The sequence below is a fragment of the Pseudorasbora parva genome, chromosome 15 (assembly GCF_024679245.1).
Source record: "Pseudorasbora parva isolate DD20220531a chromosome 15, ASM2467924v1, whole genome shotgun sequence".
In the NCBI taxonomy this organism is placed as follows: domain Eukaryota; kingdom Metazoa; phylum Chordata; class Actinopteri; order Cypriniformes; family Gobionidae; genus Pseudorasbora; species Pseudorasbora parva.
In genome coordinates, this window is record NC_090186.1 from 10434417 (window position 1) to 10457795 (window position 23379).

Genomic DNA, 23379 nt, shown 5'->3' on the forward strand with positions numbered 1-23379 from the left:
GAGGAGCAACAACAGCAGGACGTCCGTCTCTCTGAGGTATGTACTGTATTTAGTGGGCTGTCAACATTTGTGTGTGTTTACTCTCAGTTTATGAGGACATGATTCGGTTTATGGACTATTGTATGCGACTAAACCTAGCAGTAGCAAGCAAAACGGTTTTGCACGTCAGACTAGTGTAACGTTATGCATAGAACAACAATGGACTAACCGTTAAACGCATTTTAATGACGAAGCATGCGATCGTGTCGTTTACTGATGTTTACTCACGCGACGATAGCCAACAGCACAGACATTTGAAGCAGTTTTAGGGTGCGTTCACACTTGTAGTTCGGTTAGTTTGGTTCGTTTGGTCCGGACCAAAAAACAAAAACAAAACATATAGTCCTGGTCCGCATAACGTTCACACTGGCATTTTTAAAAGCGAACCTAAAGTTACCGAACCAAAGGCACAGGGGGACACTCACAACCTGATTGGTCGGCTTACATGACGCAGGAGTTTGCTTACCTAACATTCAAAACAATGCTGTGTGCTGGATTACACACCGTCATTTTATGAGTTTAAATATGGCATTATTTTTACCGGCTGAGAACTCATGAAGAGCTCATAAAATGTTCAAAACATTCAAAACAGCAGCAGGATTTCCTCCGTTGTGCAGAAAAGAGACGAGCATCGGCATCTCTTATGCAAAAGAGACGGCCGTTCTGTCGTCTGTATGGGCAACATTTCATGAGAAAAACCAGGTATGCTTTTTGTGCATTTTTTCTAGCATTTTCGAAACACGCTCGTCTGACCAAATATTGATTAGGCACCTCCTCGTTGCTCCACGTTTGCCCTCTAACGTTAACGTTACTCATTTTGGATACACCGATCTTTCCGCGTCGTCAAATCAGCTGACTATGCGTAGCATCTTGTGATATTACGTCCGGTTTTTGGTTCGTTTACATGTCTTTGGTCCGTGTTGCGTTCATATATCAATCGAACCGCACCAGAGTTCGTTTGGAAGCGGACCGAGACCCATCTTTTTAGCGGTCTCGGTCCGCTTGTTTGGTGCGCACCAGGGTTCGGATGGCAGCGTTCACATATGTCCAAATGAACCGCACTAACCGAGCAATCGCACCAGGGTTCGTTTTAATCGAACCAAACATGACAAGTGTGAACGCACCCTTACTCACCGGCTGCTTCCAAAGCAGGACCGAACCTTTATCGCTGGGACCGCTCCGTCAAAAACACACTTCTTTGGTATGATTTGGTGAAGTCCTGTAACAGCAGTGACCGTGGAGATCCGCAATGTTGTGAAGCTTTCCGTCATTTCTGCGTTCAAATCGGTTCAAATGCAGCGCTGCTTTCCCAGAATGCTGTGCTGAGTGTTGAAGTCGCTTGATGTCACTCATAGGAATAAAGTGGAGTGCGGCGCGGACTATAACGACATAAGTGTTCACGGACGAGTGGATCTGCAACTGAGAGCATTGTTGATGGGGCGTGCATTTCCTCTCTCGCTCTAGTCACACGCGCGCGCTACCGGGAGAAGAGCCCGTACGGCCCATACAAGGACCTTCCACTCTATCAACGTCAAGCGGACCCATACTCGAAAAAAACTCTCCGAAACTTGTGAGAAACCGGAAGGAGTATTTTTGACACAGAAATACTCCATCAAACGTCCAACATTAGTTTTTGAAACCTTGAGTTTTTAACAGTGTAAAAAGCTCAGTATGCATCAAACAGCATTTCACCCCCCTTTAAATGTTTATGGAACTGTCATATGAAATATGTAATAAATATGAAAATATGAAATGTCATTTTTAGTCGTGATTGTATTCTGGAAAACAGCACTCTTGGTCGTGTGATGTTGCTTAACTGTTATAAATATAAAAACTTTAACTGTATAAGTTATGTTAACTGTGTTTTTTGTGTGAGAGGCGCACATTTGTTTTCGGTTTCTCCTCGAGAGGCTGCACAAGCCTCAACAGCACAACCTTGTTACTGTTAAGTCATTATATCACATTATATATTATAATATACGGGGGCAGGGGTTAAAAAAAAAAAAAACAAAAAAAAAAAAAAAAACAGGCGTTAATGTCGAGCCCTGCTCATTGGGTAATTCCTGTTGGGCATCACATTATATAATCCCTGTCAAATATGTCTGGATACAAGATAAAGTCACTCTTTTATAAAGATGTAAATGTTCATGTATATATTATAGAAATATTTGTAGCCTATATAGCCTACTTGTAATTTGTGTGTGTGTGTATATATATATATATATATATATATATATATATATATATATATATATATATATATATATATATATATATAATTTTTTCTGAAATATATATGCAGGTGTATTTATGTATACTTATTATACACACTATATTATTTAAACACAAACTTTTGGATTTTGGATGGATTAATCACGACATTTATGTCCAAGAATGATGTTTTTTTATGATTTACCTCTCCTTACATATTCTGCTTTCGGAAGCAAAAAATGATAGCCTGGGACAGTGGATGACACACACACAGTGAATTCTCTGGATGTGTTTACAAACTACCGGAACAAAAGATTCCTGGATGAGCACATCATGATGTACGCCAGTGGAGAGGAATGCAGAGGAAAAACAGCCAGTGTGTGTCCACAGGATTACCTGTGGCATTTTTAGGGTTCAAATGGTTTAATGTTGTAAGGGACAGTGACAAAAGCTTTTGTCTTTCTTGCACAAAGAAAATATCTTACATTTCTAACATAGAGTACACAAAAACATTTCTCAGCCTTCATCAGATTAAGTGATGGTCTTGTGTCTGGTTTTAGCCCTAATTAATAATTAAATTATAATGTGTTTTTACAGCAACAAAAAGGCAAATATATGAGTACATTGCAAATCTGACCCCTTGTTTTGAAGTTAAATCATTAATAATGAATTTATGAATTCACCATGATGCTTTAATCCAGTATAGACCTTAATCTATACTTTTATACACAGCATAAGCAAATGCTCCACTCTTCTCTGGTAACCCACTGTAATTTAAATTGTTCTAATAATTCCAACATAATTGAATATTAAACACAACCAAGTCTCCCCCTTTCTCGTCTTGCTCAAAAATACATAAAATAACCTAAAAAATAACATTTACTCTCTCTTGATTTAGCATGCCGAGAACTAACAAGCTCCGCCCAGTTTCAATAAATGCAGCAAAAATCATTAATGTAATCTCAACAGAAACGGATTAAGTAAACTTCAATTTGATTTATATTTAAGTGGATTGAACACAATCAAATTAAGTTTGGACAAAATGTATAGCTATTGTGTTGCTTCAGCTCATTTCAATTAAGCAGTTTGAATAAGCAGTAAACTATTTTGTATTTTGCTAATGTAGTAATAATAGCTGGACAAATGTGATCAAAATAATTTTGATTTATTTAAAAAAAAAAAAAACTTTAAATACTTCTCCTGATCTAAGTGGTACGAGACTTTGCTACTTTTCCTAAGTCTGCCACCTGAACACACAACAAAAATTACTCAATTTTACAATGGAGAATTTTGTGATGGCCGACTTCCTGATCAGTGTCCTGACTACTAGGGAGATGATTGAGACGCACCCTCACACTTATGGATGTGTGGGCCAGGTTGAATGTCCACCGCAGGCTGCAGTAACCTAAGGACCATCTCTGCTTTACCGGCAGAGACAACGTGAGAAACAGAAAAGGTCTGAAGTCAGAACAGAAAGGTTGACAGAAACAAAAACGGGCGTAGGCCTAGACATTGGTACAGCATAGGCTGCCTACTACACAAGGGGGAAAGAATTGATGACGGAGAAAAACTATTATCTAGACTGCTCTCTAAAACTCAATAGTAGGCCTAGACTATAATTTATTATTTATATAAAACTCAAAGACGATCATGCTGGACTCTAAATGTGCAGCTTGTCAAATATACTGCAGGTGGCAGTATAGCATCTGATAAATTGACCTGGACATAACACCCCTCATGGAAAAACCCCCAAAAGACCACATGAGGTCATAGCCCAAGCTGAATGAAGGCTCATTCATTTGTATTCCACTGGCACTGAAACTAAGAACAAAAGGGAAACTGAAACTAAGTTGTCACTTTTGTTTTGGGTTTTCCACAAGCCTTTCCAGGGAACCATTTATATACAGATAAGTAAAGCACCCAGTCAAACCAAAGGGAAGAAATGGAGCAATAAAAATGACAGAATGTTTAAGTTCACAATGATGAGTTTAAAATGTAAAAAATGTTTTAATTAGCCCTGCAGACAAACTGTACCTATATAAGTTTATTCACACAAAATTAAACTTATATATATATATATATATATATATATATATATATATATATATATATATATATATATATATATATATATATATATATATATATATATATATATATATAACAAGTGCATGTGGGAACCCTTTCAATACTGTACACTTATTACAAAAACTAATACAGTCATTCTGAAATAAATAATTACTAAAATAGGAGTGTAGTTTTTTTTTTTTTACAGTACTCTTTAAAACAAAGATCATGAATGAAGACCATAGAGCTACTTTTGGTTTATCAAAGAACCTTTTATTGAACAGTTCTTGAACCATTTTTTTCTAAATCATTTTAAATAAACTCTTGATCCACTTGAAGGAGCCTTTATTGGAATGGAAAGGTTCCATGGATGTTAGAGGTTCTTAATGATACCACTGATGCAAATAATGCTTAAGAATGTAGTGTATATTAGATGTAATTTCAAAAAAGCTTGAGTCAATTTTATTGTATCTGTCTTATGGTAAGGCAACGAAGCCAGTCAACAGCACGGACTCAGGTTCACACTTCTTTTTATAATTAAACAAAGATTCTTTCAGTGATACAGTCATTGTGGAGGAAGGCACAGTTAAGTCAGTGTAGGCAAAAGAATGTTGTTTAGAACAACTGCAGTGGAAAAAACGTCAAGTCTGTAAACAGTGCTTAGAAGGGCTGATGAAGACAGACGACAAGAAAACACTGACTCATAGCCACCAAGATGATGTATTGCTGTAATAGATGCTTGATACATAGGAGAAAAGAGGTTTTGTTTAGGTCTTATGTAGATCTGTTTTGAAAATATGATACACAATTAAATGAAAGTGAATCTGAACATCTTCCATGGCCTGCACAATAACCAGATTTAAATATTTTGAACCCACTTTTGTGTATTTTAGAGGAAAAACATGTTCCTCTACTAGCATCACATAGCAAGTCTTGCCATTGTAAATAACTAGTATCTGTCATTCCCAAGACTAATTGATGCTATTTTGGCCACTGAAGGAGGTTGGAGGTCCTACACTATTTCAGTTGAATTGTTTCATGACACCCCTCCAAATCTTTGAATTCAGCTGTTCCAATCTAGCCTGACAAGCCAGACCCACATCAAGATGTTTGGTCTGGAAACTCACCATAGACAGGGCTCAATCCGAGGGGCGGGATAAACGGTTGTCTTTCAAACTCCTTCTGCACACGATAGGATAGCGCTACCACCAACCAGAGCAACGTGAAGCGGAGCTAGTTGAAGCTAGTAAACATGTGAAGGTTAAACTTTCGCTGTATCAAACCTCAAAACTCAACGGCAAAACTCAGAACACATCTTCCCTTTTTAAGAATGACTTATGCGCCATTCTTTGTTCTTTTCTCAGAGAAAAGCTTAACTCCAAGTCTTCCAGAGTCGCGGTCAAAGCTGATTCGAAAGACCGTCGTTCGCCAGTTTCTGTTTACTAAAAGCACTCAAGCGAAACTCTGCCGTCATTATGTTAAGCCCTGCCAACCGACTCTGTACACGATGTGATTGGCCCGACCAGAGTTTGGCTTTTACAGCTCAGAAGTGAGTTGCTAGACGACACTCGCGGCAGATTACATTTCGCTCTCAGAAGTTCAGTGAATTAATTCATGGTACTGAAATAGGTTGCCACCTATGCAATAAGTCCATTAGTAAAATGTCCTCATAAATATTCCTAGTCAACTGTTGGTGGCATTATAACAAAGTAGAAGCAACTGCGAAATACGGCAACTTTAGGCCACATAAAATCACAGAGTGGGGTCATCACATGCTGAGGTGCACTTAAAGCTGCAGTAGGGAGTTTTTAGGAAATGTTAACTTAGCCTGAAAATTTGAACAAGCACAACTCACATGTCACTTCCCCTTGCTCTCTGCTGTGCTACAGCCCTCCCTCCACAGCTCCTCCCCATTTCAAAGGAGCCTGATGTAAACACGCGCAGACTAGAAAGCAAAGCAGGGCCACCGTTGACGGCAGATATGGCACATGCACTGGTTTGGACAAAACATCAACAATATGATTTACATTGACTATGGGCTGCCCATACTTTGACTACAAACTTGGTCCTCAAAACATTATGTATTTTGCAATGCATGTAATGTAATGACTTTGCACTAATTCTATAAGTAACAAATAGATAGTAAGATAATATAACGTAACTAACGTTACAGTATGCAAGTTATTATTCTATTGATATGTAATGCTAAATAAGGTTTGCTAGTACATTATTTCATCAACATGACAAGCCAGTGAATTAGTAGGCTTCAATAGAGTCTTTGCACAGTGTTTGACATTTTATCTGTATGTTATGTTGCTAGAGTTTTGACACAGTTCTGTAGTTCTTAAAAAATGGAAAAAAATCAAGCAGGGATACTTACTTGTCAAGCAAAAATGTGGCTAACTGCATCGGTTTTTAATCCTTTCAGAACGCCTAACTATAGCTCCCTCCACCTCGTAAAAACCGCTCCGATATTGTCTTTTTTATCACTGTCATCTGTCTTTTTCCTTTCTGTATTTTTTAAAAGCAGGTGCCCCTCGAGGAGTTGGCACTTTTGATTGTTTGTCCACCATAAGCAAAGCTGCGGCACACCGGTAATCTTGAATTTTGAGCGCCTGTACTGTGCGCGCTGTGCACACAAGCTTGATTGACACTGCTAAGACACTCCTCCTGGCTCTGATTGGTTGTTGCTTTCCGGGAACGATGTATTTCTGCAGATGGCAATGTGACCACTGCGAGGAGCCAGAGGAGCTTGATTTTTTCACAGATTATCTGTCTCATATTCTACTGTCAGGACATAATGACAAATATGCTTATGGACATGGTTTAACAAATATGTAAAAAATATATTTTTACAAAAGTTACCTACTGCAGCTTTAAGTCGCCCAAATTTCTGCAGAAAAGATTATAGGTGAGCAAGTTTGGTGTGGAGGAACTTGCACAGAGTGTCCTGCACAGAGTCCTGACCTCAACCCGATAGAACACCTTTGGGATGGATTAGAGCGGAGACTGTATCCAAGCCTTCTCGTCCAACATCAGGGCCTGACCTGACAAATGTGCTTCTAGAAGAATGGTCAAAAATTCCCATAAACACACTCCTAAACCTTGTGGAAAGCCTTCCCAGAAGAGTTAAAGCTGTTATCACGGCAAAAGGTGGGCAAACTTCATATTTAACCCTAAAAATTATGAATGGGATGTTATTAAAGTTCATGTGCATGTAAACGCAAGCTTACAATATAAAAGTAATATAGTGTATGTCCACTAGATAATTTTTAAACATGCTTGCATATGAATTTACAGATTGTAAGACTAATGCTTATATTTAGGGATTTTTCCCCCCAGTTAAAGTCTGTTAACAGGTAATATGATAAAATATGTAAAAAGTATAAAAAAGTAATATAAAGTGTATACAAATGTTAGAAAATAATAGTATGTAATGTATAACATTAAATATAGTTTCTGCATGTCCATGTGCATTGTAATGTGCTCTAGACTAGAGATCAGTTTTTGTTCCAAGAAACTGATGAGGAGTCTGTGAACATCCATAAACAAAATTTGCTGTGGGCCATGATTCAACGATAGATGCTGTGATTAAGTAAAATAAAAATACAAAAGTGGTGGTTTTGCAATACCAATACTTAGAGTTAATCGTTAAAAAAAAAGAGGAAATTTACAAATAGTACAAAAAAAATTGGACCACTTCAGGTGGAATGACCCTACCCAACCAACATTAGTTCAACAGCAACGTTGTGTCCCTGGTCATGTAGGGTGTAAAATATAACAATATAAATATAAAAATATACTCCGATACGTCCACTCAACTTTTCTGGGTATGTTCTTACACTTGGTTTGAAGACGCATGCAAGATGAATGTTTTGGAAGGGCAGAGAATCTCTAGAATGACCCGAAGAGGAGCATGCACAAGAAATGCCCTAGCAATTTCATAGATCTGTAAGGTTTTTGCAAAGAAGTCTCATTATACAAAAATTGAAGAATAATATACATTTTTCAGTTGCAAGTGTTATAACAAAAAGTATCCTCTTTGATGATTACTTTAGAGAAGAAGCAAGGGGAGGACTCAGTGTCCTTTGATCCTCTGGTTTCACTCAAACACGCTTCAATCCTGCCCAAATCTGAGATTGAAAGGTTGGTCTTCAGGTTCAGGACAGCAAGCACATGCTGCTCACTATTGTAGAGTGACAACAAAGATCATTGATGAGACAAGATAGACACTGGAAGAAACTTCAATCTCTATATTCTAAAATATTATTAATTCTGCTAAAGACTGTCTAGACTCTCTAACTGTCTAAAATGTTGATTTTATTTGAAATAGATCATTAATTCTGGGCATATATTTAAAGGTTTTGACTGTGGCCTCAATAAAATAAATGTCTGCTCGTATCTAACAGACTCACCTGATGTCAGGATAGTCTCTTGCCAGAGTAGCAATCTCAAGTTGCAAACTCTCAGGATCCTGCAGTCGCAGAATCTCTGATAATTTGGGCAGTATTTGACAGAGCCATTCTTCATTGGATCCCTAGAGAAGAGAATGGTAATAAAATTAGAAAACTACTTTGAATGGTTAATACAAATATATTTGCAGTGATATGATCTTAACACAACTTTCCCCCTGCATTTCCACAATTCATTATGCTCTTTCAAACAAAGAGAATAATGTAAAGGGAATACATGAAATGGTTCTATATTTTGTCTGGGACTCAATGTCATATTGTGACTAAAACAATACAGTGGATATACAAAGTCTAGACATCCCTAAAAAGCTGTTGTGATTTGTTTGTGATGAATGAAACAAAAATAAATCATATCAGAACTTTTACATGTTTGATGTAAATGACAGATGAAAGAGTTCAGAGTTCAAAAAACTTGGAATAACTAACTGCATAATTGTGTACACCCCTGAACTACTTAGTTAAAGCACACTTTGATTTTATAACAGCACTCGATTTGGATTAGAGTCTATCAGCTTGACACATATTGACTTGGGAATATTTATATATGTTCTTTGAAATTGCTAGGGAATTTCTTCTGTTTTGCATGTTCCCTTTTAGGTCCTTCTATAGAATCAGATCTGGTCTTTGTCTGGGCCATTTCCAAAACATTAAAGGAGGGGTCAAACACTCAGTTTCAGTCAATCTCATGTCAATCTTGAGTACCTATAGAGTAGTATTGCATCCTTCATATCTCCGAAAAGTCTTTAGTTTTATTATATTTATAAAAGAAATATAGGCTGTACCGAGTCTTTCCGGAAAAAACCGAGTGCCTGGAGCAAAGCGGTGACGTCCTCAAGCGTGGAGAAGAAAACGCTACCCAGATTCAACTAATACAGATATGATCCAGAATCAGATCGGGAGGCTGAAATAAATTGAACAGGAGAAACAGCAACAGCAGGACGTCCGTCTCTGTGGTACTGTATTTAGTGGCCTGTCAACATTTGTGTGTGTTTACTCTCAGTTTATGAGGACATGATTCGGTTTATGGACTATTGTATGCGACTAAACCTTAGCAGTAGCAAGCAAAACGGTTTTGCACGTCAGACTAGTGTAACGTTATGCATAGAACAACAATGGACTAACCGTTAGCGCATTTGAATGACGAAGCATGCTTTGTGAGAATCTCCCCTAGTTTGATTTTGGGTGGTTTTACAATAAACAAACTGACACCTATAGTGGTCAGCTAAACAAACACACACCATAGATCGCATGCTCCATTGATAAATTAACTAACGTTATACACGATCGTGTTGTTTACTGATGTTTACTCATGCAACGATAGCCAACAACACAGACATTTGAAGCAGTTTTACTCACCGACTGCTTCCAAAGCACGGCCGCGAACCTTTATCGTTGGGACCGCTCCGTCAAAAACACACTTCTTTGGTAACTGTTGATTTCGTGAAGTCCTGTGACAGCAGTGACCGTGGAGAGCCACTTTTGCAACGTGACTGAAGCGTGCGTGATGTGACGCTTCTCGTCATTTCTGCGTTCAAATCGGTTCAAATGCAGCGCTGCCTTCCCGGAATGCTGTGCTGAAGCGTTGAAGTCGCTTGATGTCACCCATAGGAATAAAGTGTAGCACGGCGCCACAGAAGTGTTGCTCAGACGAGTGGATCTGCACCTTGAGAGCAGTGTTTATGGCCGTGCATTTCCTCTCTCACTCTAGTCACGCGCGCGCACCCTACCGGTAAGAAGAGCCCGTACGGCCCATACAAGGACCTTCCACTCTATCGACGTCAAGCCGACCCATACTCGAAAAAAACTCTCCGAAACTTGTGAGAATCCGGAAGGAGTATTTTTGACACAGAAATTCTCCATCAAACGTCCAACATTAGTTTTTGAAACTTTGTCTATGTCTAGGATGGGAATCCAAGTCTTTAACAGTGTAAAAAGGTCAGTATGCATGAAACAGCATTTCATGTTTTTATATAGTTCACGTTGGCCAGAATTATTGGCACCCAATTATGGCAATATCCTTTTCCCAAGATAACAGCTCTGAGTCTTCTTTTGCAATGCCTGATGAGTTTGGAGAACACCTGACAAGAGATCAGAGATCACTCACTTTCACCCCACTCATTTTATATAGGTTTCGGGTCAGGGAACTGGGAACTGGGAACTGGGATGGCAGTGGCAAAAGGCATGCTCTTAGTCACCCATGTGTGTGCTTAAAAACATAAATATAAATGAGAACACACTTCAGAGATATTTTACTCATAAGAATTTCTAAAGCTGCCAATAATTGTGGCCAACATGCATTGGAGAAAAACATTTATTTCATAATGTGAGTTCTCCCAAGTGACAACCTCCACCAGTTTCTGTTGAAGCTAATACACCTGAGATGACCTAAATTGTGGGGACCAGCCAGCAGTCCCCACTTTTCAAAAGGCTTCTAAATCATAGGATAAGATTTCTGCATGCCTACACAAGCTTGGCTGTTTTCGGAAAGAATCAATATAGCGTATCAGTCTTTTATAAATACGATCGAACTAAAAACTCTTCTGAGATATGAAGGATGCAATAATACTCTCAAGCATTTCAAGCACAACACTATAGAGCTGGATTTATTCAACTGGACACATTAGTGTGAGACTGCAATCCCATAAAAACGCAGATGGTAGTCATGGAGTTCAGGAGGTGATCCAAAGCACAAATAAAAGAACACAGAGGCAGCCAGTGTGTGTAAGACATGTTTTTTGGCTGTTAAATAATGGCACAAATACCAGTGAAGTGACTACATGATTTATTGAAGTGCTCTCCTCCCATGACATTTGCGCCTGACACCAACACATTACTTTATAATTCAGGAATTCCTGAGGTTTCCCTGAATGTTCCAAAAAGAAAGAAGAATTTGGATATTTTAAAATATTTCCTGCATATTTCGGCTCTATTAGGACGTGAATGAAAATGTAGAGTATGTTTCTGTGCATGTTTTGGTCGTATGTGAGTGTTCATGCAAAACGTGCGTGTCTGGATGTGATCTCACCACTTTGGAAAGCACAGAGCAGATTTTACTGTTGTCGTCGCAGATGAATTCAGCAGCTGCTTTTTGCTGTTCTTTGTCCTTCAGTTTCAGTTTTCTCTTCATCACTCGTCTCACATACTCAACCATTACTTCAACATGCAGCTCGGCCAACAGTTCCTATACACACATACAGACACACAACCTTCAAATGTATATCTAGAACTTTATCTTAGACAACATTAGAGACCAATGTGAGATGTCTATTTACATCATGTTATAGGACTATCAGAAATTATATTTTACTGCAAAAGTGATCCTGACCTCTCGGCAGACAGGCTTTAGCTCTTTGAATTGATCTTTGATATCCTCAAGCGCCTTCGTCAGCTCCTCCACAACCTCACAATGTCCAGCAAACCAGGCTTGAGTCCACAGCTTACGGTACAGCGGCTGTGCAGATAAACAAGTCTGATTATTTTCAAAATGTAAGATTTCTTTTAAGATATTAAAGGGGTGCTTCAGCGCTGGGAAGATGAATCTGTATTTAAACTGGGTCATTAATGTAGTAGAAATGTGAAAATATTTTTTTATTTGGTGCTTTCTAGACTGAGAAAAGACAGACAATTTATTTTTGTCTCATGGGGATGAAAGACAACAATCCCCAGAATGCTTCGCTGCCCTACAAGGCCAATCCCAAAGCCAGCGCTACTGAACAACTGATCACTTTCTCACCGTGTTCATTTTCCTAAAATTAGTTCAGTTCACTACAATTAAAAACTGAACGTGTCTGTTCAATATAATGTGATTTAGCCACTGAGTGAGTATTACAGCACAAACGCTGTAGGAGTCAGATTACATTTAATCCTGAATGAGCTCTCGTGATGAGAGCTGAGGTAAACGCGTCCACGCTCGTGGCAGTCGTTTACACCGCATGTTCATGCCTTTGGAAGCTTAACTTTCACAGGAATTAATTTGAGAAGTTGAAACACTCACTTTGCTCCGCTGCTCCGTTTACATGAATGCCTGCAGCTACGAGCTGAGCTGTGAGTGTGATCTCGCATCCCCCATTCGGGGATTGAAAACATGTGTAAATGGCTCCCTCTGCTGGCTGTAATCTTTAACCTTTGGCTCAAGCCTTTGGCATGATCCTTCGAATTTACTCCAGGGTTTCTACCGATACAAAGCCATATGCTAATCGCTGAAGTAACCCTTTAATATATAAAAAAGGAATCACAAACATAGAAGTTAAGGTTATATTATGCTTGTAAGGACATGAAAAAAAAGAAAATGAGGTGTTGATCAAGGCTCCAAAAAGTACTCTTAATTATTTTTTTGTTCTTCACTAACCTTCAGTTTTCTGTGAATTCGACTGAGGAAGTATTTGTGACAGATGTCTTTGAGGTTTGCTAATGTGGACAGCTGAGTGGTTCTAGTGTCTTCTGAGAAAGGATGTTCAGGTTTTTGTAAATAATCCCTGAGGATATAAAGAAATAAGGGTTTCTACAATTTGCTAAAATATTATATTTTTAAATATTGCATTTCTTTAAGTTAAAGGTGCACTATGTAGTATTTTTGCAGTAAAATATCCAAAAACCACTAGGCCAGTGTTATATATTTTGTTCAGTTGAGTACCTACAATATCTCAAATGTTTCCAACTATTTGTAAATTGTGAGAAAATTGCTATTTTAACTAAGGACCGGGACGTTTCAGCATAGCGTCCGAGGAAGTCACCTGTCAATTGCGTCATATCTGCGCTACCCTCGGTTTCGGCTTTTATTTGGCAGGAGCGCTTTACTCTTAGCAGTGTGAACATGGGAACGCACGGAGTAATGTCATAACATCATTTTCAGCATGCTTAAATGTATCCAATATGATAAACAGAGCTGCATTACCTCATAATCATAACCAGAGGAGCAGAAATAACCGGAAGCCCCCGGCGAATGTGTCCTACCCCGTCATGATAAAAGTCCCAGTGTTCGCAAAGCGGGTATTTGTGTAACAATCGCTCCAACAGCCGTGCTCAGCCCCACAACACTCGGTCCAGCTCTGCTTTATACTACAGTAACGTTAATATCCGCATCCATGAACATGATTTCTGCCCGAGTCCTATTTTCCACCGGCTGTAAGGTGAAGATCACGTCCCAAGATACTGCGCTCACACTTGGCGTCATCAAACTACGCCTTTGTTTAGAATAGGCTCCCTCCAGTGGACGGAAAGTTGCATAGTGCACCTTTAAGTGAATTATAAATAATAATAACGTTAATCTGTAATGGTTAAGGCCCCGTCCACACGGAGACGCGTTTAGCTATATACGTATACATTTTGTATCGTATCAGCGTTTCGTCCACACGGATCCGGCGTTTTGGAAGCATGAATCCAATATTTTTCGAAACCGGGTTCCAAAGTGGGTAAATATGAAAACGATCATCTTCCTTTTTCGTGTGTACAGCGAATCCGTATATTTTCTGAAACTGTGATGTCATCACACTACGTCCAGCACGGTGAAAGAGTTAAGGGATACAACTACGGGCACTGGGCATGCGCACATCAACATTCATTGCGTCATTTAATTAACGTATCTGCATTATTGTAAGGGTATGTTTTGGGTTGGGGTAGGTGTAGGCATTTATAAAACACATCTGTTAAGTAGCAAATGTATTTATTTTTATTTTTTATTGTGATATTTTGCCTCCCCTCCGACCACTGCTATACCCCTGCTAGCCACAACTCTTCTTCTCCGTTTTTAGTGTATTTCTGTGGCAGAATTACAGCACCACACACTGGCCTGGCATGCAAACTACATCGTTTTTAGTCAGTTTTCGCAATCTTGCGTGGACGCAGATATTTCTTGAAACGAGGGGAAAAAAAGATCGGATTGGGAAAGCGCTGGCTTCGTGTGGACGGGGCCTAAGTACGAAAATACGAAAATACAAAATCTTTGTTCTATTGAGTACTTGAAAGATAAACTACTGAAAATCAATTCAACTCACCTAATGTGGTGAATGTCAGCCAGATTAGCACTGAGAATTTTTGGAATGTTTGTTGGTTTTCTTTTGACAAGTTTCTCCAGACTTTTCTTATAGCTGCCAGTGGGGTTAGGGTTGAGAGCAAAAAGCATGTCATTATAATCATAATGCAACGTAAAGAGACGATGATAGTGACAAGTGATTTACCTTGATAGAAAGCTGTCTAGCTGGTTTAGAAGACACCAGGCTCTACTTTCACAGCCTGAAAGTGCTTTGACTTCATTTACAGTTATATCAACCAGCTATAAAATACAAATAGTGAGACACATTCAACACAAAACTAGATTCTGACCAATTTGTCCTGAAAATTACTTGTTGGTGTGAACATGCTTTAAGACAACAGAAAGCAATCTAATGTAAAATTGGGATAAATAAAATGTAGCTACTAGTTTTACTTTTAATTGTATTCAGGAACAAGATGCTGCGTCATGATGTTGGCAATATGAGGAGAGGCATCAGTGTGACTGGTGTCTGAAGCACATGTAAACAAACACCAATATTCATTGGCAGAATATAAACGAGCACATGAGTTACACGTCATCAACTCTTTTGTCTGAAGCAGGGAAAGCTCTACCTAGGTAGAACCTAAAACAGTATTCATTCTGCTAAAGACAACTGCCTAAAATATTTATTTTATTTGAAAAAGATCATTAATTCTGGGCATAGATTTAAAGGTTTTGACTGTGGCCTCAATAAAATAACTGTCTGCTCGCATCTAACAGACTCACCTGATGTCAGGATAGTCTCTTGCCAGAGTAGCAATCTCAAGTTGCAAACTCCCAAGATCCTGCAGTCGCAGAATCTCTGATAATATGACCTAATAAAAAAGCATTGCATTCATCTAACACCCCAGAATTATATAAAATAAAAATGTAAGCAGCGTTTCACTTTTCAGCAGATGCGCTGTAATTTAAGTGTAATGCAAAATGTTTATTTTGTCATTCAACATCAGAGTCTGATAGCTCTCCTATATGTAATAAAAGCTGCATGAAGTGTCCAAGGCTGTGTTTAACTCCAAGGCTGCGTTAAGACTTCCCTAAGCACTTCCCCTCGGCGGAATCCCCACCTCCACTTTGAGGAAGCCTGACCTGATGCCGCATACACCTTGCAGACCATCTTCCAGGTGATCTGTAGCGGCTTAGATTGCAAGACCAGAACCTTCATTGAAGACGTCTCAATTTGCAAGAGATAGCTACCCAGCATCTATTCGACAGATAGTATCTTCATATATCCCCATCATAACATTTGTGTAATTTGAATGTGGAAAAGGAAAGGTGCAGAATATGGCTTGTAAGCCTCATCTGGAAGAGACAATCATGGCCACCACCAACATGCTATACGCTGGGTGCTAAAGAATGGGCTTCTGGATCCAGCAGATCACATGAGCCAGTAAAAGAGGACTGAGAAAGCAAAACCCCTTTTCTCAGAATCCCCTGCTAGCTCAACCCCCCCAAAATCAGATCTGTAGTCCTGCCTCGGCAGCCACCAAGCCTGTCCCCGCAGATGCTTGCCCCTCCATCCTTAAGAAAAGGGCCAAGCATGAGTGGAGCTTTTTCACTGTGAACTTGTTCCCCTTGAGGGCTGAAGTCGTTTGCTCCGCTCCCAAGCAAATGATACAAAGATTGTGGGTGTCCTCAGGTGTCATAAATTGAAAACACACAGGAAAGCACTTTCTAAAACTCCTGCCATAATCTTGGCATAATTTTGTCTTCTCCAATACTCGATACAAATAAACAGCTCCTGAAGACAAAAAAGATGTTGATGTCTGCCAATGAAAAATGTTCAGACATGCTTCAGACACCTAGCATAGAAATCTAGACCCAACCTAGCGGCAGCACATTTAATCTGCCCGCAAGTATCGTCTAGGAACTCTCAATACCCTTCTGAGCTGTATTCCCCTCACTCTGGACGGGCCAATCACATCGTGTATAGAGTCGGCGGGCGGGGACGTAATGGCGACGGCCGAGTTGCGTTTGCGTGCTTCTAGTAAACACAGAAACTGGCGAACGGCAGCGGTCTTTCGAATCAGCTTTGACCACGACTCTGGAAGACTTGGAGTTAAGCTTTTCTCTGAGAAAAGAACAGAACGGCACTGAAGTCATTCTTAAAAAGGGAAGATGTGTTCAGAGTTTAGCCGACCGGATACGGTGAATGTTTAATCTATCAACAAGCTCTGATTCACCTTCGTTGCTCTGGTTGGTGGTAGCGCTATCCTATCGCGTGCAGAGGGAGTTTGAAAGACAACCGTTTATCCCGCCCCTTGGATTGAGCCCTATCTATGGTGAGTTTCCAGACCAAACATCTTGATGTGGGTCTGGCTTGTCAGGCTATCAGACACCAGTCACACTGACGGCATTCCCCATAGTGTCCAACACCATGACACAGCATCGAAGTTCTACTACAAAAGGGAACATACCTCCCATAGTAATACTTGTAAGTTCTTGTTAGTTCACCCAAAAAGGTGAAAACTCTGATTTTGTTCCAAACCAATAAAACTTCTGTTCATCTTAAAAACAAATATGAAGATATTTATAATAAAATATGAGAGATTTTTGTCCCTTCATTCAAAGTCTATTCACCCAAAACTCCTTTCACGAGTTTGTGTGCCCATATAATCATGGTGAACGTGGTAAAACAGATTTGGCTTGCTGTCTGCTATAGAGGGGCTCGGAGAGGATGTTCTACCCGAGCTCCGATTGCCCCCCTATAACAGGCAAATTGAATGGATAAAATAAAATGAGTCATTTATATAGCGCTTTCATATGTACTACTGTAAACCCCAAGCGCTTTTCACTTGTATCAGGGATCTCTCCTCAACCACCACCAGTGTGGTGTACGCAGTTATAAAAGGAGGAGCAGGGGAGGAGGAGGGATGCTGCAGGAACTAGAAAGGGGAAGAGGTAAGCTGCTGGTTTTATACCTTGGTATTAATTGGAAGATTAGATGGGCGTACTTCCTCCCGAAATTACGTTTATTAACTTCACAAGTTTTCTTGTGAGACTTTCAATGGAGAAAGAGAAATCGCTCCAATTTCATTAAAATTATCGTCATTTGTGTTCCGAAGATGAATGAAAGCAATTTAAGGTGAAACTCTTTTAAATGTAGCAGGGCCGTAACCACCATAGACATGGACAAGTCCCCTCCAATAATTAGAAATGGTCAAATTGTCCCCGTAATATTTGAAATTCTTGCACTTCATTACACAGCGCTCTGTATGTTGTTGTTGGTGTGACAAAAATATCAAAAAATTGCATTTGTAGGCTGGTCTTCCTCAGCGGTCTAACAGCCTTCAATGTCAAAATGATTGAGATGGCCAATCATATCAAAGTAGGCGGAGTTTACCGCTCACAGAAGCAAAGCGTGAATTCCAGTGCAAAGTGTCAATTTAATGTTGAAAGAAAGTGAGGTAATGGAAACATTTAACATTTTTGGCATACAATTAAAGTACATATGTGCATATTTTAATGCAATTTATTATTTGCAAAAAGTTCATAATTATTATTTCCCAACTATAATTAGACCAAGAATTCCTTTCACTGTTCTGTTTCTTTAGACTTTATAAAAAAAAAATGGTTTTCAATTTTCAAAAATGTTCAAGACATGGTTACGGTCTTATTTATTTACATCCCTGACCAAAATTGAGGTCTGACTAAATTTGATGATCCCAAAATGTATAATTAAATAGATGGTTAGAGTGAGTAGAGCCCTTAACCTACTGGTAAAACATCTACAGCAAGGCTACTGAAGTAATATCCATCCATGATCTCTGGTTCGAAGCCATCACTCCATTTTTTCACTTCATTCTCAAGAGCATTGGATAACCACTTTCTGACTTCATTCTAAATAAAGGTAAAAAATCGTTAACTATAAGTTTAAATGTGCAGCAGTAGATATGGTAATAATTTGAATATTATCTCTGTCTACACCAGATGTGAGCAGAACATTGTATTCCTCTTTCAACTTCCTATGTACTGTGTGTGCTTGTGCTTCAGAATGGATTACTTTAAATGTTCAGTTTTACACATCCAGTATAGACAGCTTTCAAGGCTCGGACGAGCCCAGTGGAAACATCTCTTATATGTGCACTAGTGTTATTTTGAAATAAATAACTATGTGCTGATTTGTGCTGAACTATGTGCTGATTTAATCAATAATGTCAGCGTTGTGTTGAATCACCTCTTTGTATGAGAAGTACTGTTCCTCTAATCTCTTAAGATCTTCTTCGGGTAACAAAGATCCAAGTGATGAATTATTGATGTGCTCCTCTAGTTCTTTATGCTGTAATATATTTCTTTAAAAAATAAAATAAATATATATATATTTTTTAATATTTGAAAATATTAGGCCTGGTTTCACAAACAGGATTAAAACTTAGTTCATTTAGGCAATTAAATAGCTTTTATAAACATGCCTTGGAAAAAAATATTGATGTGAATCTTGTGCAAGTTGGTTTAAATTAAAACAGCTCAAAAACAAGCATTTTAGTCTGGGACTATAGGCTTAAGCCTTGTCTGTGAAACTGGGGTGATTGTCTAAAAACACTGAATCATTTATAATTTATAAAATGATAATAAAAACGCCAATTGGCCCTTACTTTGGGTAGTAATCCACAATCCAACTCAATATATAGAAGCAATCCTCAAAATCGCTACAGGATCTGGCGAGCTCTTGCAGCCTGGCGGAGAAGGTTTGATGGTAGAGTTGAGCATACGTTCTGCAGATGTCAAAGTCTGGAGGGTAACATTCTCTCAGATTTCGCACCACTCTGAGCAGATCTTTTTGGACTTGTTTGCCCATTCGACACACCTCTCTCTTCAAGGAGGTAGACAGCTTGTCTACTTTATTCTCATTTTCTGCAATCTTCATTCGTTCTTCTACGACAATCTTGAGTAGTGTCTTGATCTGTCTGCACTTCACAGGACTCCATATTGGATGCTCCTCCACAACTTCTTCGTTCCTGCATCTTTCCTGTGCCTCCTCTTGAAGTATTGAAGTCAATAGACTCTTCAGTGTCTCCTGGTTGTCCTCAATGAAAGAGTCATAAATGGCCATCTTCAGTCGCAAAATCTCATGGGTCTCATCTTCTGCCATGGCCACTTCATTTGAACCAAAGAGATGTTCCTCAACTTCCACATGGTTCTGATTGAGGTTCCCTATGAAATACAAGTCCACTGCAGTATGAGAGGGGACAATTCATTTCTATTTACTTAATGAAATGAAGCAGGTGTTTTCAGAAAATTCTCTAAAACTAAATCTATTTTACCTGGTGGAGTTTCACAGGATTTTGTATTCTTCTGCCATCTCATTAAGAATACATTTTTCATTTTGTCTGATATTTTGATCTTATGTTTTTGACATTCTTCTTCAGGACCACCAGGGAAATCCGCTACACCTTCAGTGGTAACAAAGTCAACTTCTAAAGTATAAGAAACAGAAATTAGAAGATGATAAGAAATCTGTTTTCCCATGCAGAAGATTAAGATTTTAAATTTGTAAAGCTATATGAACTCTGAGCTGCTGGTGAATTGGTGTTCTACTGCAGTTACAGTTCCCAGTATGGTCCACAGAACAATACATTAAAAAGTACACAATATCATGCATAAAAGTTTACAGTGTTAAAAATTGCTAAATAGAATTTCAAACTGAACTTAATTAATTTACAGTTTTCAGAAAAGAATGTAAAGAAGAAAGAAAGAAAAATATATAATCTTTTTTTTAAAACATGAAAAACATATTGTCCTATTTTTACCTAAAAGAGCTATAGGGGTGAGAGGAGCTTCAGACTTTGATTTTCTCTTGAACTTTTCTTTCAAGAAGTTTTTCATTTGTATTTTTTTAGGCATTTTGATTTTGAGTTTGTGACATTCTGCTTTAGGTTTTCCAGGGCGAAAAGCAAGGCCGTCATCACATCTGATGTCTTCAATGATTTCAAGTTCTTCTTCTAAAAGGAAAGAGAAATCATAAACAACTATTATATCTGATTATAGGGGTGGGAAATTCCCCTTTAAGGACACCAAAACCACATGTGGTGGTTGTCTTCAATGATTTCAAGTTCTTCTTCTAATAGGAAAGAGAAATCAGAAACAATCATATCTGATTATAGGGTTGATGTTGATTACCAGTTCTACAAACCGTTTCAAAACCATATTGTGAAATGCGATATGATTTTGTAACGTCTGGTTGCGGTCTGAGGTCTTAGGCCTATCGATTTAGATTTGCACCTCAAAAAGCCGTTGAACCAAAAATAATGCAATAGCGTACAGAACCAAATGCAACCATATGCACTTAAATCACGATAGAAAACTCTTAATAAAGAATTCCTCTAACATTTCTGCAAACGGGTTAAGTGTTTTCTCTTTCAGAATGCTTTCCTTCGTTGTCGTTCTTTTTTCAAGTTCAAGTTACGTTCCTGTGTTACATTCGCAGTATGTTCGTTTTTTTCCTTTATATTTGTCTATGTTTTATGCACTTATTCTATTCATAGATTTGTGTGCAGCATCTGCAGCACAGCACTGTCAAATGTTCTTACCTTTCACTCTCTTGAATGCCATTATCCACAGTCGAAAGCGAACTATTCTTTCACCTTCCAGCTGCAGCACATGAGCCCCTCTCACAGATTTTCAGGGGCGGCGAAAGGGAGGGTGGGAATTGGACTCTCATCAATTTGTTTGAGTCCGCGAGTTTGTTGAATGAGGAGAGCAGAAACACATATATAGTTTAACTGTTTAATGACTAATTAAGTCAGAAAGCATACAGAACTCGTCTCAGCTGTCCCTGAAACAGTTTACACAATCCTACGTATGTGGCTTGTGCAGGAGTCCGCGCCTTTTGTCCCCAATATTTATGCACAAAAAAAGAAGATAGGCAGTCGACTCTTGGTCATCAGAAGACTTGCCTCGTTTTCCCTTTTCACCCAGTTTCAGGTCATGTTTTTTTACCCTGCAGACAAAAACTCTTATATCATAAATATACTTTAGGTAGTTGTACACAAGTTTACTAATAGTACACTGACATTAGTATAATTATGTCAAAAATACAATTAGCTGCGAGCCTATTATTGCTGCGCTGCTGACGCTCCTGACGCTCAATTAAAGTGAAAGCACACTTTTAAAGGGCAAAATAAATGTGATTTCACACAAAAAGTGCCTAAAATGCACACAGGAAGCACGTGTAGTGTATTTGAACAATAACTGGAGTATGTCAGAGAAGAAAACAAAGAATAAAAAATATCTGTGGAAGATTTTAGCAATTTAAACTTGTTTTGATTATTCAGTTTGGGTGAAAGTATGGTTATGATTATAAAAAATAAAGTAAACTAGCCAGAAAATATAACAAACTTTCGTTTAGTTTAGTATTTAATATTCAGACAGGTAAAGGCTCTCGGTCTGCAGCTGCAGTCACGGTGTAAAGCGAAAGCACACGTTTGATGGACAAAATAAATATAATATCACAAAAGCACTCAAAATGCACACAAGAAGCACATGTGGTGTTTTAACAATAACTGGAGTATGTCATTAAAGAAAACGAAGAATAAAAAATAATCTGTAGAAGATTTACCCATTTAAACTTGTTTTAATTATTCAGTCTGGGTGAAAGTATTATAAAAAGTAAAGTAAACTAGCCAGAAAATATAATAATTTACTTTAGTTTAGAGTTTAATACAGGTATAGGCTCTATCATTGTGGGAGCCGCTGCTGTGACGCTGCACCAACGCTTCCAGTGTGAATACTCTAGCGCTTCTGCAGCTGCAGTCACGGTGTAGTTACGCTGAAGTGCTGCTCAAGCGCTGCTCACGCTTGCGGTGTGAAACAGGCGTAATCTGCCCGCAAAAGTCGTCTAGCAACTATACCCTTCTGAGCTGTAATCGCCAAACTCTTGATGGGCCAATCACATCGTGTATAGAGTCGGTGGGCGGGGCCATGGCGAGTCTGACAAGGGCCAAATTGTGATGGCAAGAGGACTGGATCAAAACATCTCCAAAACTGCAGCTCTTGTGGGGTGTTCCGGTCTGCAGTGGGCTGAGTATGGCGTTTAAATGAAGTCAAAAGTCGCGCGCACGAAAACCACGAGCACGCGAATAAACCCAAGCGCGCAAACCAGACCCACGAGAGGAAAATAGGAACGCGAGAGCGCATCTGTGCAGCCGCGAGAGCGCATCTGTGCAGCCGCGAGCGCATTTGTACACCGCGAGCGCGCATTTGTACACCGCGAGCGCGCGAAACAGTATTTAGGGGCGGAAATGAATACTAGCGCAAGCCCCTGCTGCCTAGCGCGCACAACTGCAAATGAGCGCTCGCGTGACTACCCAACACTCGCTCGCTCCTCGAGTTGACTTTTGACACTTTGAGGGCGGGGCAATGACTTTTGTCTTCCCACCTGTGATTGGTCATTTGTTTAATCAGTTTTACTCTTGTTTAAACATGTAGCAGGACTAGGACAAGGCACGTTTTAAGGAACCATTATGTCGGACCCTGAGTAGGTAATTTAATTTTTAAGTCTTTGTGTTTCGAGTGCAATATATTCAATATATGAAATTGTATTGTACAATTTCGAAGGTATTT

General features: G+C 39.0%; 1 protein-coding gene across 5 annotated transcripts; it reads right to left on the reverse strand.

The window, feature by feature from the left end:
* Nucleotides 1-4575: 4575 nt before the first annotated feature.
* tnfaip2a (tumor necrosis factor, alpha-induced protein 2a) lies at nt 4576-21537 on the reverse strand. Of its 5 annotated transcripts, XM_067417087.1 has the most exons (14): nt 21348-21535; nt 20568-20759; nt 20082-20234; nt 19413-19971; nt 18995-19109; nt 18535-18657; nt 14966-15060; nt 14783-14875; nt 13138-13264; nt 12115-12240; nt 11815-11970; nt 8733-8854; nt 8371-8503; nt 4576-7379 (listed from the first exon to the last, which is right to left on the reverse strand). In XM_067417087.1, the coding sequence occupies exons 1-14, from the start codon at nt 21367-21369 to the stop codon at nt 7353-7355; spliced, it is 2043 nt and encodes a 680-aa protein (XP_067273188.1). In that variant the 5' UTR covers nt 21370-21535; the 3' UTR covers nt 4576-7352. The 5 variants fall into 5 exon arrangements, with proteins under 5 accessions (XP_067273188.1, XP_067273187.1, XP_067273186.1 ...); XM_067417086.1 differs by having other exon boundaries at nt 4576-8503; nt 20082-20231; nt 21348-21537; XM_067417085.1 differs by having other exon boundaries at nt 4576-8503; nt 20568-20756; nt 21348-21536.
* Nucleotides 21538-23379: the final 1842 nt, after the last annotated feature.

Excerpts from the sequence above, each read along its gene's own strand:
- tnfaip2a (XM_067417084.1), bottom strand. The coding sequence starts at position 21,369 with ATGGCATTCAAGAGAGTGAAAG. Across the intron at positions 15,061-18,534 it reads TTGCTGTAGATGTTTTACCA|CTGGTTGATATAACTGTAAA; the intron begins GTAGGTTAAGGG and ends TGTATTTTATAG. Across the intron at positions 11,971-12,114 it reads TAAAGCCTGTCTGCCGAGAG|GAACTGTTGGCCGAGCTGCA; the intron begins GTCAGGATCACT and ends ATGTGTGTATAG.